The 16,102-nt window shown below is 44.6% G+C and overlaps 2 protein-coding genes across 4 annotated transcripts in view; both read right to left on the bottom strand.

Annotated features, from left to right (window-relative positions):
* LOC147888070 (basal transcription factor complex subunit-like protein) overlaps window positions 1–15,559 on the bottom strand; it is a 49,168-nt gene extending 33,609 nt beyond the window's left edge. Inside the window, exons 1-4 of one of the 3 annotated variants that reach the window (XM_087393923.1) lie at window positions 14,540–15,559; window positions 12,191–12,312; window positions 11,787–12,069; window positions 11,600–11,646 (exon numbers count right to left, since the gene is read on the bottom strand). In XM_087393923.1, the coding sequence (XP_087250049.1) occupies window positions 11,600–11,646; window positions 11,787–12,069; window positions 12,191–12,312; window positions 14,540–14,549 (462 nt within the window). In that variant the 5' untranslated portion in view covers window positions 14,550–15,559. Of the gene's footprint in view, window positions 1–11,599; window positions 11,647–11,786; window positions 12,070–12,190; window positions 12,313–13,426; window positions 13,704–14,539 lie in introns of those variants that run through there. The other 2 variants (XM_087393924.1, XM_087393922.1) reach the window with 2 other exon arrangements.
* LOC147888071 (uncharacterized) lies at window positions 3,850–4,695 on the bottom strand. The gene has a single exon (XM_087393978.1). It carries the CDS (start codon window positions 4,585–4,587, stop codon window positions 3,850–3,852), a length of 738 nt encoding a protein of 245 aa, XP_087250104.1. The 5' UTR covers window positions 4,588–4,695.
* Window positions 15,560–16,102: the final 543 nt, after the last annotated feature.

Here is a 16,102-nt window from a genome sequence, read left to right as displayed (position 1 = left end):
GCTCCATAGTTGAAGCCTTTTGTCTTAAAGTTTTTACGTACTTCCAAGCTACTACTCGATGCTTCCAAATTCTTCTCACATAATCAGGGAGAGAATCCATTACTTCAGGAGACTTCAAAATTGAGTTCAACCCTACCTTTGTCAAGAGAAGGAAAAGTAAAAAAGAAATCAAGAGTTCCTTATTTAGATAGAGTTCTTTGCTTTGAAAGGTTTTAGTTTTAAGAAGTGATCCAACGGAGTTTAAGTTGTATATCATGGAGCTTACTTAGATTCAAATCCTCAAAAGAGAAGCTTTCCAAGGTGTATTGAAGTTTGAAAAGAACTTTGACGTTATATTTTTCAAAAACTTTTACTAAAAAAAGACCCCAAGACATTAGTCTATTTAGGTAAAGAAGTCTTCTTTCCTAGTCTTGAGAAGCAAAACTTTTTTAGTCTTCTTTTAAAGAGCTTGACCTATATATTGAAGTAAGTATTCCCCAACCACTAGTCACAGTTTTTCTAGAAGACCTTTATACTCCATAGTGGATGGTCTTTTTCAAGCATGCCACGGTGAAGAGTGTGGAGCTAGAGAGAGAGAGAGAGAGGCAAAATGCCAAAATGGTCTGTAAGGTCAAAAAAAAAGTACATCATGTGATCTATGCACTCCCAGTGACGAGGAAAGAAAGAAAGTTTATTAAAAGTTTTCGAGGTTTATGAGACTGAAGAACCTAATACAATGAGCTGAATGGGCGGAGCTTCTAAGCAAGCATCACACCCAAGACAAATATAGCATAATCATATAAACACAAAAACATAAAAACGTATGAATCCATGGAGAGAATGAGAAACTGTGGTGCAGGATCACTGTGATGATCCTTTGGAGGCTGCCAGAGGTGTATGAGGTTGCAGTGGTACAAAACCTGTGATGGGGCGATGGCAACGGTGGGTATGTGTTTTGTGGTTTCCTAGTTGTGGCCCTGTGTAGGACAAGTGCCACTATCACCCTCGTAGGCCGTGCCTCCGATTTGGTGAATGTGGATCCCCAACCCTAATCTGTGCCTCTGAAACTCAGTTCCACCCAAAAACAACATCGATTTCTTCTACTTTAGATGGCCGTGCAGAAGTACTTTGTTTGGAAATCACATCCTCTCTCTCTCTCTCTCTCTCTCTCTCTCTCAGCACTAGGGCCCAAGACAATCGTTGGGCTAGACCCCCCCCCCAAGGTCTTTATTCATAAGAGAAAAACTGAGACGAGAGTTCAGCGCTGCTCTCACAGAAAATCATACATGAATCAAACCACAAGGGAGCTCAAAGCTCATTTCTTTTGGCAACATGCCAAGTGTCTAAATCCTAGACTAGCCTTAATTACATGCCTCAAAGGACAATTTCTGGGATTTTCTGGGGTCTTCGTAGCACTTGGTCACACGAACCATTACTGGTCGCTTGCTAGGCTCCATATCGCTTAAGCTTTCAATCTCTCTTGGTACCTGCAATCATTAACTAAAGCGCACAACCATGGCATCCGTTAATGGTTAGCGCTTTGCATGCAAATAGTAATCTGTGGACTAATCCTAGTCATTGCGGGCGTCCCCACCAATGCACATAACATAAAACCAACTCTTTGGTCAACCGAGGTCAACCCTCTTGGTCCTAATTAAAGGGCTTGACCATTAATCGAAGTGTCTTAATTATGGCCCGAAGTCAACACTCTTTGACCAAAGTCAACGCTTTGGTTCTTTGGTTAACCGTGGTTAACCATCTTGGCCGAAGCCAAGTCTTCCTAATCGGGGTTAGGCTTACTTAACTGAGGTTAAGTATCTTTATCCGAAGTCAATACTTTGACGAAATAAATATAACTCTTTGAACATAATTAAATAAGTGAAGAACTCATTAATTATGATAAATAAATGGTCAACTAGAACTTTCACTTTGGAGTATTTACAGCTTGGTGACAACCTCAAACCGCTGCCGAATCTGTCATGTCTCTCGCTTTGGGCCTCAGACCTATCATCTCCCTATGGGTCCGTGCTGTCTGGCTGAAAACTCAGTGATCATGCTTTGCGTGGAGTCTAGTTGTACACCTTGATCTACCTGTGTCATGAGCCAATGCTCCCTGTGTCGAACGGCCTCATCAATGAAAGTTGCTAGGCATCTCTGATTTGGGTAAGACAAAAAACTGGATAGGAGTCCGAAACTGAAACCAACCTTCGATAAACAAAAGGACATTGATCTTCTTCTACTCAGTCATAAACTTCATAAATAGCCACAATGCAAGCTTTAGTCACTTAAATCACTTAGCATAACTTAGAAACAAGCTTCAACAACAACAAAGGTGAGGCTAGAATGCCCCTGCTCAATGAAAATAGTACACAATGCACCCACTGGCCCCAAATGCCTTCGCGTCCCTTACGGTATTTATTTAATGCTTCTGAATGGAAATGCTTTACAACAAGGGTTCAACCCTGCACTATTCCTCTCTGCAAATCCTATACTTGTCTTCAAGGCATCTAATCCCAGTGCACCACTAGAATTCCCACTGGCAAGGCATACTCAGGCATTCACTTCTGATCTGACACAATTTAGAGGCATTCAGGCATCCAAACCACTGGCAAACTGAGCTCAAGGCAGCCTCAAGGCTATCACATGCATCCACACTGTCCTTAGGCCTTCCACAGGATCACCCTTGCCTTTGGGTGCTTCCTAGAACCTGTTGGAATCCTGAAAGGACTGCACACAATACGCATGCACTGCAAAAAGCTGCAAAGCAAGAAAGAACAAGGAAAAACCGAACCTGGAACCAACTCCCGCTGTCTGTGGCAGAGGGGCAAGCTCCTTCCTCGCACCTATCCTCTGTCCAGGCTCCCCGTAGGGTGCAGGTGTCTTCCAGCAATCAGGAGAAGAGAGAAATGAAGGTAGAGAGCGGAGGGTGAACAAGAAAGAGCTGTAGAGGAAAGATGGTTCACAGATCTGCCCCGAAATGATTGCCTCGGGATCTGTGCCTGAGTTCTCCTAAGAGAAGGTGCCAAAAGCAGCAACACTGGTCCAAAATAGCTCCAGAAGCCACCACGCAACCAAAAACATGTGCACAAAGGTCCAGCACACAAAAGACAACCCCGGGCACCTGCTAGAGGCAGCTGAACATGTCCGTACGGACGTACGAAAATTTTCAAAAAGTTTAGAAATGACTTCTGCCACATCCTAGAAGTGTGTTCTAGCCTTGGAACAGTCAAAACAGAGTTAAAACGGCTTAAAACGGCTCAAAACAAGCTTGAAACAGCTCAAACAGCTCAAAAACTGCACAAGAACAACTGAAAACGTCCAACACCTCTGGGAGAGTGAGGGGAGAGAGATGGAAGGTGGGGGAAGGGCATGCATACACATGCATGACAAATGGCATCTCCTCCTTGCCATTTGCCCCTTCATTAAAGTCTAACCCCCATACCAAGGACAACGTTAGTTGTCCTTGGACCCAACTTTTAGACCCCTCTTTTAAAGCCTTTGCCTTACCCCTAGGACCTAGTGGTGCACCTAGACTTTGCCCTTGGGAACTTCTAGGAAGTGTGCACTTCCTCTAGCCAGTCCCTCACGGCCAAACCATTACAACACTTAACCATGGTTAACCTTGGGTTAAGTGTAGGTTGAGTTACGAAGATACTTTACATCACTTTTCACGTCCTCGTGACATACCCTCCTCTTAAAACAGCAAACTACCTAGGTTGCTGCTGAAAAAGTACAAATAGGCAGAAATAGCCCATACTAGAATATACATCATCTATCACATACAACCTACAATGATAATATGGGCTAGGAGAGCTTGAGAGTCCATCCATACATCAATGCATCCTCTATGTTGAGTGTCGCGAACACCCATCATGGAGACCTCGCGGCAAAAATACTGTCAGCGAGCAGCATCTTGGGTAAGACAATCGGTGCCACCAAGTGACCTCCAGATATATGAGCAGTCTGAATCAAGGAAGGGGAGGTGCTACCCTCCTTTTGAGCACCAGGCAATGCCCCAGATCTCTGCTCTGTTGAACCTGTAGGAGCCTGTACCATAGTTGGCACAAGCTGAAACGCGTCAAGGTAGAGCTGCAAAATCTGAGGTGAGTCTGCCAGGTCACCCTCCTCCATCCACCTCGCATCCAGTGCAAGATAATTCCTGAACTTCACCTGGTAGCGACGGGAAACTCTACCTTTCACTTTTCTTTCCATATGTGCCAAAATCTGTTCCGGAACCAAGATTTCATCCAACTCTTCCACCTCGGGCTGATCCTCATGCAGCAGGTCAGCAGGCACATCACCCTGGAAAGGCTTCAATAAACTCACATGAAAGGCATTGTGTATGGTCCAAGTGGCAGGTAGCTTCAGCCTGTAAGCTACATCATTAATGCGTTCAAAAATCTGAAAAGGACCATAATACCGCATCTTCAGCTTTGTGTACACTTTCGTCTTGCCTTTCATCTTCCTGAGTCGTGCTTTTTGAAAATGCAGCAGCACCCAATCGCCCTCTTTCAAGAGCAACTCGCGGCGATGCTTATCGGCTGCCCGTTTGTGCTTCTCTTGGCTCTTCTGGAGGGCTGTTTTGACCTTCTCGTAAGCAACATCCATACTTTCCACAAATCTGTCTGCTTCAAAAATCTTCTCTTTCGTATGCAGAATGGGAGGTACCTTCCGTTCTCCTGCCACAATTTCAAAGGTGGCTTTCCCCGTGGATGAGTGTACAGTGTTGTTGTACGCGAACTCAACAAGTGGCAAAAATTGCTCCCATTTCGATTGCTGATCCGAAACATAGCATTTGAGAAGATCAAGGGCAGTGGAATTGGCTTCTTCGGACTGCCCATCAGAAACACGATGGAAAGAGGATGAGAAATTCAGCGTGGTACCCATATTCTCAAAGATACCTCTCCAGAAAAGACTTGTCATCCGCGGGTCTCTATCACTAACAATTCATTGAGGCATCCCGTGATGTTTAAACACATGAGACATAAAGAGTCTCGCCATCTGGTCTGCTGTAATTTTCTTTCTGACGGGAATGAAGTGGGCCTGCTTGCTGAATCTGCAAATAATGGTCCATATCCCATCATGTCCAGATGGTGTACGAAGAAGATCAAAGACAAAATCCATGGCAATGCTCTATTAGAAAATACCCAACAGAGGGTACACGTAGCGGAAGACTTATAGTAATGCCCAGGAGCTCACACAGTGTGCGGTGTGGGTGTGGAATCACAGACTTCTTTACTTATGTGCATACAATAGGTGTGCAGACTCATCAATAGACAATGAACCAATCAGATAGAGAAACCACCAAATAATATATTTCCGTCCACAACTATGGACACAATACAAAAGAGACAGATCCAGAGTCCCACCAATGGTATGGTCCTCTGATCTTACCACAAAAGTCCTTCTCGTATCTGCTGGCTATCTCTAGACTAGAGTCCGCGTGCTCCACCTTGAGCGTGAGTAGACTTTCCGTCTAGAATGATCTTCTCCACCTTGCTGTCTGGAAACCAGTCTAGGTGGGCAGCTTCCTGCAAGCTAAGTCTGCAGCACAAGGTACTACTTTCTCCTCCTGACTGTAGGCCCAAAGATAGCCCTGCTGCTGCTCCTTCTGCTGGTGGAATTGCTGCTCCAGATGATGCTAAAATGAGGCTAAACGGCCTCTTTATATAGGCCCCAAGGCCTGCACCAAAAAACCGACCAGTCTGTAAAAACCGCCCTTAAAGGGCTCACAAGTCAGGCCTTTTATGGCCCAAACTTCCAGGGCTTTTGGCCCTCCATTCAAGGCAAATATGCAGCCTATAAAAGGCCTGCCACCTGCCCACTGACAGTCACATTCCTTGCTGCAGATCTGAGCCTGCACTCCCTGCCATGTCTGCGCCTCTGCAAACAGTGCGCCTCCATGTCCTAGATCCTCCGCAATCTGTCCCAGACTGTCTTGCTTCTGCTCCGTACTTTCCTGGACCTCTGTCCTGCCCTTAACAGTTCTAGATGTGCTGCCCTCATGCCAGCCATTATGCTGTCTATGTGGCAGCCCCTTTCTCTCTTTTCCTGTTGGGTACTGCCCTAGGTCTCCCTCCCCCATGTTCTCCTCATATGGGGGCTTACAGATGGGGAGGTGACCTTTCCAACATGCTCTGCCAAGGTCAATCGGGAATAGGTAGAGGCTGCAGCAGTCCAGCCGGCTTCTGCCTGTCATATTTCACCTTTTGGCAGGTGATGCATGTCCTAACATATGCCTCGACAGCTTTCCTCAATGATGGCCAAAAGAAATAGTGCTCCACAGCTTTGATGGTGGCATCAATGCCTCTGTGTCCTGCATAGGGTGGAGCATGACTCTCTATCAACACTTTGGGCCTCAACTGTTTCGTGACACACAATCTGCCATGCATCATCAGAAATCCGTCTTTGAGAGTATAGTGCTCATGCCTCTATCCATCAACCAACTGATCATAAATCCGTGAAAAATCAGCATCATTGGCATATTGATCCTTGATGGCATCAAGCTCATCATGATATGCAATGGTCACCGCTGAAACTTGTGGCTTAACAGACACTGCATCTGGAGTGGGTTTGCGTGACAGTGCATCTGCAACAACATTCTTCTTCCCAGGCACATGCACAATCTGAAAATGAAACATAGAAAGAAAATTTGCCCACCTCATATGCTTCTCAGACAACTTTCTCTGAGTGAGAAAGTACCGCAGTGATTGATGATCGGTCTAAACATGAAATTTAGCACCCAAAAGATAATGCTTCCAAGTCGAAAGAGCATGTATGACAGCCAACATCTCTTTCTCATAGATGCCAAAATTCATTTCAGCATCCTGGAGCACTCTACTCTCGTATGCCATGACTCTTCCATTCTGCATAAGTACCCCACCTACGCTGTTCCCACATGCATCTGCTTGGACAGCGCAGGGTTTGCGAAGATCTGGCAAAATAATCACAAGATCTGAGCAGAGTCGCGCCTTCAATAGGTCAAAGCTGCAATTTCTTTGGGACCCCATCTGAAAGTGACCCGTTTCTTCTATAAGTCATGTAAAGGAGATGCAATCTCTGCAAAATACCGAATGAACCTCCTGTAGTACGAGCACAAGCCCAGAAAGCTACGTACTTCATGGATGTTCTTCAGGTGTGGCCAATTCCTGATGGCCTCTACCTTGGCAAGGTCCATCCTAACTCCATCCTTGGAAACAATGTGCCCGAGAAAATGGATCTCATGCATGAAGAATTCACTTTTCTTGGCATTGACAAGCAGCGTATGCTTCCGTAGCTCCTCGAGAACAATTGCCAGGTGCTTCCTATGTTTAGTCTCATCTTGAGAGAACATGATGATATCATCGAAGAAAGTGCCAACAAAGGTTTGGTGCTCTCTAAAAATCCTGTCCATCATTCTGTTGAAGGTGGCAGGTGCATTAGTTAACCCAAATGGCATGACAAGAAACTCGTACAGACCAAATGTGGTACGAAATGCTGTTTTGTGAATATCCTCTGGCTGAATTATGATCTGGCGATAACCACTCTTCAGATCAATGCGGCTGAACATTCCAGACCCGTGTAACCTATCCAAAATATCATCTATCCGAGGTATAGGGAATCTGTTCTTAATGGTAATCTTATTGAGGGCTCTATAGTCAATGAACATCCACCAGGATCCATCCTTCTTTTGGACCAAGAGCACGGGTGAGCAGTAAGGTGAAGAGCTGGGCTGAATCAGCCCCTTCTCCAGTAGGTCCTTGACCTGGTTCGTAATTTCCTCTTGCTGGGCTGCACTGACCCTATAAGGAGGTTGGTTAGGAGGACAGCTACCAAGGATTATATCTATCATGTGGTCTTCTGGCCTTTCAAGGGACAACTCGTGGAAGTGAGTCAAAAAAACAGTCCCTAAACTGAAAAAGAAAATCTGTCCGCTGTTTTTGATTCTGAGCCATTCCAACCGTACCCATGGTGGGGTCTGGCATTCCAGGTCCCACTCCCTGCATCTGTGGCATATTCCAAGTATTGCCCATTGTCCCAAGCATTCCTGTCTGCATTCCAGGCTGCATCCCAATGTTTGAGTACATCATATTGGCATTTGTAAGGGGCATTCCACCCATCATAGGTTGCTGGAAATTCTGCATTCCCGTCTGCGTGCTGCCCATAAAGCTACCTGGCATTCCGGGTGCCTCTGCGGATGGTGCCACCATTGCCTGAAAAATTGATCCCCCTCCGAAATATCCTGGATGCATCGTGGGCTGAGGAAGGCCTTGCTGTCCCTGATTGACTGAATAGAAGTTATTGGCATTACCCACTACAGGGGTGATCGAGGGCATCTCTGACGGCTGTCCACCAAAAGAAACATGCCTAGGGGTCTTCTTATGCTTCTTATGTTTCTTCTGAGATGACTTTTTGCTTCCAAGGGAAGCAACCATAGGGGGAGGAGCTTGCATAATCTCCGTGACAGCATGTTGCAACTGCGACAAGGCTCCCGCTACACTTTGCATTCGTAGCTGAAAAAGTGCATTGGGATCAAGCTCCTCTACCTCATCTACCTCATCCTGTGAGTCCTCCGTGGCATGCTCAGGAGAGACTGGATGAGCCCCACTATCCTGCTGGTCATCACCCCCGCTGGTACTGTGCTCCTCTTCAAAGCTCTCTGATGCTTTGTCTTCGTCCTGCCCCTCCTGCTGTGAAATGGTCAATGACCTCTCACGGTGTGACATGCTTGCTAAAATTGATGGGTATAGCAACAATTGCACTGAAGGTGTCCTTCACCCAACACTACCAGGGCTCACCTTTGTAGGAAGATGGTGACGATCCCGGCAATGGAACCACTCAAACCGGCCTTCGATAAACAAAAGGGCAGTGATCTTCTTCTACTCAATCATAAACTTCATAAATAGCCACAATGCAAGCTTTAGTCACTTAAATCACTTAGCATAACTTAGAAACAAGCTTCAACAACAACAAAGGTGAGGCTAGAATGCCCCTACTCAATGAAAATAGTACACAGTGCACCCACTGGCCCCAAATGCCTTGGCACCCCCTTACGGTATTTATTTAATGCTTATGAATGGAAATGCTTTACAACAAGGGTTCAACCCTGCACTGTTCCTCTCTGCAAATCCTCTACTTGTCTTCAAGGCATCTAATCCCAGTGCACCACTAGAATTCCCACTGGCAAGGCATACTCAGGCATTCACTTCTGATCTGACACAACTTAGAGGCATTCAGGCATCCAAACCACTGGCAAACTGAGCTCAAGGCAGCCTCAAGGCTATAGATAACATGCATCCACACTGTCCTTAGGCCTTCCACAGGATCACCCTTGCCTTTGGGTGCTTCCTAGAACCTGTTGGAGTCCTAAAAGGACTGCACACAATACGCATGCACTGCAAAAAGCTGCAAAGCAAGAAAGAACAAGGAAAAACCGAACCTGGAACCAACTCCCGCTGTCTATGGTAGAGGGGCGAGCTCCTTCCTCGCACCTATCCTCTGTCCAAGCTCCCCATAGGGTGCAAGTGTCTTCCAGCAATCAGGAGAAGAAAGAAATGAAGGTAGAGAGCGGAGGGTGAACAAGAAAGAGCTGTAGAGGAAAGATGGTTCACAAATCTGCCTCGAAATGATTGCCTCAGGATCTGTGCCTAAGTCCTCCTAAGAGAAGGTGCCAAAAGCAGCAAGAAAAGTTCCTCCTGCAGCCTGCACTCGTCCAAAACAGCTCCAGAAGCCACCACGCAGCCAAAAACATGTGCACAAAGGTCCAGCATAGCAAAAGACAACTCTAGGCACCTGTTGGAGGCAGCTGAACACGTCTGTACGGACGTCCGTACAGTCCATACGAAAATTTTCAGAAAGTTCAAAAATGACTTCTGGCACTTCCTAGAAGTGTGTACATCACGTGCCTTATCCATCCTCTCAACTCTGATGTCGATGCTAGTGTGACATCTACTAGGATCTCCCACTCACCTCTAGACCTAGATGTCTTTCACCTCCCAACCTTCATGTGTGTGACAACCCCACCTCAAATCTCTCTCCCATACTAGGCAAGCCTCTCAAAATGCTAGGTGGTTGCCACCTCACACACCCTCTAGCTGCACGAGCTAATGACAGCAACACTTTCTACAATACCCATACATTTCTATCTAATGTTTTCCCCAATAAGAATATGCTTTTGGCCATAAGTCTAGCCCATGGTTCAATGTTCCTAGCTCCACAACTCCTACCTCAAGAAGGTTATCATAACCATCACATCATATAGGTGACATAATGTGCCATGGAGAGGGGGAGCTACACACTAATAAAGCATTGCAAGGACTAGATGTCTCTCAAGATAGAGACACTTGAGTGCTAGGGTTTAGGACATCCCTCAATAAGTTGCTTTACACAAGAGGAGGGATGTCCTAGTACAGACACCTGTCACTCTACTTTGTCACAGGCCCTTTCAGTATGAAGTCTATTATTTGACACAGACACCGTCTATTGCAAAGAAGGTCCACTCCTCTGTTTTGAGAAGGACTAAGTGCGCCCGTAACAAAGGCTCTTCAGTATTTTTTGGAGACCAAAAAAAGAGCGCCTAAGTCATCCTCACACTTAAAAAATGATAGCCTAAAATGGGAAATCATGCTCTAAACTTGGTGGAGAAAATTAGTCATTAGTTCACAAAATTCTTATGTTGATGCATGTAAGTTTACTAAATGAGCAAAAACCATTTTGTGTCTTGCCATTTGATTTGAGATGCTACATAACCCTATTTGGATTTGTCAATTAAAAGATATAGGTTGTCAAAGTCTAGCTATATTGGTGGTCAACATAGATTTTTCCACAAAAAAAATATTTGAATACCATGGTCACCCAGCTCTTTGTCCCAAACCCAAATAAGTGCCTAATTTTCTAACATTTGCCTTTTAAAAAAACATTGAGGCCCTTCTTGTGTGAAAGGCCTGATCTGTACTACCAGAACCCTTCCCATACAACCCTGCTATCCATGTCCCATGAGTACCTGCCCAGATCGCCAACCTGTTGCACGTGCAATGCTTACAAGCAGCCCATACATGATCCCCATCATGCTATTACAGACAGCTGCGAGTGCAACACATGCTATTGCTCGACGACCTGCTCAAGAAGATGAACTACTTGCTGCTGAGCTGAGCAAAGGCTGTGCACACACCCAATGAAGGGACCAAAAAACACTGGGGTGCAAGCTTGTGATCACCCTTTACAACTTGAAAACTCGGAAACTTTATCCATTTGATTTTGTTTAAACTTTATTCCAGTTTTTTATTACACAATTTCTTTTATTCTATGCCTGTGATATAGGCTTGTTTGATGCTATAGCAATTCAAATTGCCCTACAATTTGCTAGGTGATTGAGATTGCCCTTTTTGTCACCTAGGGTTACTTTGTATCTTTCCATTATAGATGCAAATCCTCATCTTGTCCGCTCTATCCCGTGTAACGTGCCTCCTATTTGCTTGGATTTTTCTTTGTTCCAGGGAGAATTCACGCATGAAATGTATGCAGTGCAATTATTGTCTAGTTGAGAGGGGGGGGGGAGAGAACTAATTTAAGTTATTTACTTTTTTTTTTTAAGCAATGGCAGCAGAGACAAATGACTACATAACGTCTCCAAGTTGCTTACCCGTGGCTGTTGATGAGGTGAGCCAGCTTTTAAAAGTCTCTGGATATCTAATTTATGTCAAGGAGAAATTGAATGTAAAGGTGATAGCAAGCAAGCTATCCTTCATGCAAACAAGGCTTAGTTATTAAAGCCCACATCAACGCAACCTTAAAGCAATGATTGTCAATTTAAGCATGACAAAAGATACAACATAATGCCAAGGAGAGAGAGCCTGACAAGAGTGAGCGAAAATTAGAACTCTCATTTTCCAATTCAGTGGAAGCAATATCTTCCTGCTGCAGAAACTTGTCAAGTTGTTGTAGTATCTTCGTTGATGGTGAGATATATTGTTTCTTTTGCTTACTCCCGATAGCTTCTGCTCCCCCACCTTGTGAGTTGAAGATAAAACCACAAGATCGAGCACCAGCAGCTATGACAACAACTTGATTAAGATTATTGAGCAAGAGAGTAGCATTCACAAACGAAACAACCTGCATAGTCAACATGCAAAGTAAATTCAAATCTCAAAATTCTTTCTATCAAAATTTTGAAATTCTAAGGACTGCTCTATTAAATGAAGCACTTTTACGCATTGGTTGGAATAACATTTACGTGCTGCATGAACTGGGAGAAATTTAGTCCAGTTGACCCACTGTTGCTAGCATTTGAAAGTGTTCTTTCACCCCAGAAAAATGGATTAACATCAAGTAGCATAACAACTTGGCTCACATCATCTGTACACAATAGTCAAATCCCGTGTTAGGAAAGGTTGGATCCACATATAAGAAATTCTGGCAATGCATACCAAACCAATGGAAATGGATTCATCCATAAGCAATCAAACCATCAAAACAAATGATGTAAAGGATGCCTAAGTAGAAAGCGCTTTCATCAGTCAGGACCCTTCCTTACAACTACACAACATGTTTGGACAAAGCCATAAAAGACACTATAACATAAGCAATGTATGTTCCAAGATCAATTCAAGGCCACAATTTACTCCTTGAATTTTGAGGGACCTGCTTCTTTTCTACAAATCGATACATCAAAAAAACCCTCCCCTCTCTCACAGTCTATATTAACCACCCCCCCAAAAAAAACTGTTCCTTTTACCTCCCAGTAGGGGAGGATATAGACATCATTTTTCTAGAAGAAACATGAGGACAGGATCATTGCCACTTGCCCTGCTGTCTTCGGGCAGATTCAAGTTTATCTACTCCATGCACTTGTATGGTGTGAAATTAAGGACAGTTCAAAGGGTTGCTGGAGTCTTTCTTAGGGTTTGTATTACGGAACCTAAGCACATGCCACGTGGGCAGTGCATGGACCGTGTGGGACTGCCACATGTCTGAACTCAATGGGCTGCCATCTGGCAAACGAAACATATTTAGGCAGGCTGGTATGCTTGCCATTAAAGGCCATTCAAAGGCCCCCAGCAATTTGGCATAAAAGAGAGTGGTGTCAGCCAGATCTAGGTTAAAGCAACCGGTCAGATGAATGACAGCAGCGGTTGGCTCAGATCTGACGATTTGTGGGCCAGTCAGTCAGTTAAAGAGAAGGTCTTTGACCCCTTCCCTCTCACTTCAACTGAAGGCATACCGTGTCACGTCCCATTCCTGGGATGACCAATGTTGAGGCCTCCACCCTCAGGTACTAACCTTGAGTAAGAATCCACTGACTTGGCTAGTCACAATAGCAACAGTCATTGAGTAGCCAGACACCTTAAGTTAACGAGCTCACACTACTAGCCATATGAGAACCAACCATGTGCTAGACGAAATGAAACTTTCAGAAAGTACTTCTTACTATAAATATTTTCACCATAACTCGAAATTCTGGCTTTGCTACCTGGGGAGCGTGACAGGTTTCCCAATTGCAAAACTTTCCATTGCTTAATGGACAATGGACTTGAAGCAGACATACAGAAGACAAACTGGACACGCCATTCATAGACGCAGGCCCCCAGTTGTTGGAAAGGCTCTCAAACTCTGAAAAAGTATAGCTTAAAGGTACAGCTTGTGTCAATGGAGAAATGATATCATTCTCGTTCTCTAGAGTCAATGAGAGGAGGTAATAAAGATGCACTCTTCTTAAGTCCAAGGCTTGCTATCTTCAACCGTTTCCTTCTGGTCCCTGGGCATCTCTGCTCAAAAAGAAAATTGCCAATTACTCATTACATCAAATCCAAATTAGACTCAAGTTAGCCTTTTTCTTATAAGTACTATTCCAGAAATATTTGATTTGCAGCCGGAGCACGAATTTCGTATAAACCTTGCAGACTTCAAATATTGACCATTCAAAAGTTTATTCGATACAGGAGAGGATAGCAAGATTAAGTTGAAGTAAGCTTTAAAAATTCCTATATTTTGCGCTTGTAAGCTCCTCCGTACATTTTATGGTTTTCGCAAAAGGTGCCCGTAAAATTCAGATTTTACTTTAAGTCTCAATCTCATTTAAGCATACTTTTTTATGCGTGAACACGCCACCATAATCAAGGATGGAATGGCATAGAACCCAGCAACAAAGCAATCCAAGCGGGAAAAGAACACAAAGTGCCAGAGGGTCCCCCAAGAGCCACAATAATTTGTCCCAGGAGGAGAGGCTATCGAGAAAATAGTTTAGTAGAATGGAACTAACCATGGAGAAGAAGATAGGCAGCCATAAACGTGGAGGTAAAGTCTTAATTCTTAGGAAATTGAGCAAATGAATCAAATACCTCGTTAGTGCGGATCCAGCAAATGCTAAAGGGGGGAAAAGGGCGAGAAGCAAGGAGACAAGGAGTTTGACGACAATGCAAATCAAAATCAGGTGCAGTTGCATTGCGGATTGCCCATACAAACAAGAAAAAGTCCAAGGCTGGTGAAGGCAAGAAAATTGCAGGAGGCAGGAAAAGAAGCTGGATTGAAGAAACCCAGTTAGTAAATTCAACTGCAACATATCTGCACAAAGTTAACAAGGTACCTCTTGCCATCTGTTGAGAACTCAGCAACAATTGCGTGAGACCTGAAGCTGATACACAGGATAGCAAGTGCCTCCTTCGAATAATCTTCCGACAACCCTTTAGAATGCAGCCACCAGCTTCAGTCCTTAGAATGGTTTTTTCAAGAAAATAAACGTTGGCCTCCCGGAGAGCTCCGAGAATGGTATGTCAAAGAACCTTCAAGTTCAGGCTTTGCTGCTTCGATCTTAGGTCTCTACGAAAAGCTCCATGTCTCTTTGGCAGAGTGTATGACTTTGGCTGCCCATTTCCTCTTCAACTTTTGGTATGCACATCTTGGCAATTCGACAGGAAAACTTCAGTGTGAGCTAGCGAATGAGCGCATGTGCTGCTCGCACACCAACGATCGAGCTCCCAAATTCGCAAAGCAAGGCTCGCCCAACTCAAAAGTGCCTCAGCGTGCAAGCTTTGCGAGTTTCAAATAATTGTGTTGCATATATATATATATATATATATATCTTTAACCTATTAACCAGAATTGGAAGCGTTAAGAATTGAATCGATCGTTATGCAGATCATAGTAAATGTAAATAATTCGTTTAGCTTGATTCCTTCTCTAAACCACCATGCCTTCGAAAGCTCCCCTGCCCCTTCTGCTTCGGCTTTTTACCGTGTTTCCCTGCTGTGCCTTTCCCTTCACAGTTCTCTGTATTGAGCTTCTGTGATCCCCCCTCCTGCTTCCTGGGGATTTCTGCGCGTGACGGAAGAAATTTCGTGATCCGGAGGCGAGCTGCAAGAACGCGGTGTGATATGAGCGCCCGCTCCGGCTTCGCCCGAAGAATACGAGAGAGCAGCAAGATGAGCGACACTACGGTTGCTGCTGCTGCTGTGGAGATGCTGGAAGAGCAAAGAAGAGAGAAAGTCGAGTGAATTGCGCCCAGCCAACCGCGAGAAGGAGGAGCGAGTTCGACGGTGTTTGGGAGGACGAGGGAGAGAGGGAGAGAGAGAGAGAGCGCAAATGTGAATGAAAGCAAAGAGTGCAAGCAATTGGGCTTTTTAAGTCCCCTCTCCCTCTATTTCTTTTCTTTCTTTCTTTAGTTTTCTATCAGTCGAAGGGCAGCTTATCACAAAAAGAGAGCTTTCTTCCTTTCCTCTTCTTCACCCCTTGCTTTCTTTTGTAGACCCTTGCTTCCTTTTGTAGACATACGAAATGTAAATAAAAGTCTAATTGGGATCCATGTTTTATGGCATGTTTCTTTTTCGATATGCCTGCAAAAAGGAATCCATCTCATTTTTGATTTGGTGTTGACTTCTCTAAATTGTGACCAGAAACCTATGGAAAATTAAATGTATGCTCAAGTCTCAAAGGGAGGCTTACAAGTTACGGTCACTCTACGGACGGATTGGACATGTGATGCTGGCCCTGTACACTTACTGCACCCAAATGCTCTCTCTCTCTCTCTCTCTCTCTCTCTCTCTCTCTGTCTCTCTCTCTCTCTGTCTCTCTCTCTCTCTGGTACATGGCGATTGTGCAAGCACGAAAACCATATGCACTATCGTATTCACAAAAAATCGACGTAAGTGGT

This window comes from Dipteris shenzhenensis, chromosome 22 (assembly GCF_047967505.1).
Source record: "Dipteris shenzhenensis isolate YYH24624 ecotype China chromosome 22, Dip_SZ_1.0, whole genome shotgun sequence".
Lineage (NCBI taxonomy): Eukaryota > Viridiplantae > Streptophyta > Polypodiopsida > Gleicheniales > Dipteridaceae > Dipteris > Dipteris shenzhenensis.
This window is presented reverse-complemented; position numbering and strand designations above follow the sequence as displayed.

Excerpts from the sequence above, each read along its gene's own strand:
- LOC147888071 (XM_087393978.1), bottom strand. The coding sequence starts at position 4,587 with ATGGATGTTGCTTACGAGAAGGTCAAAACAGCCCTCCAGAAGAGCCAA.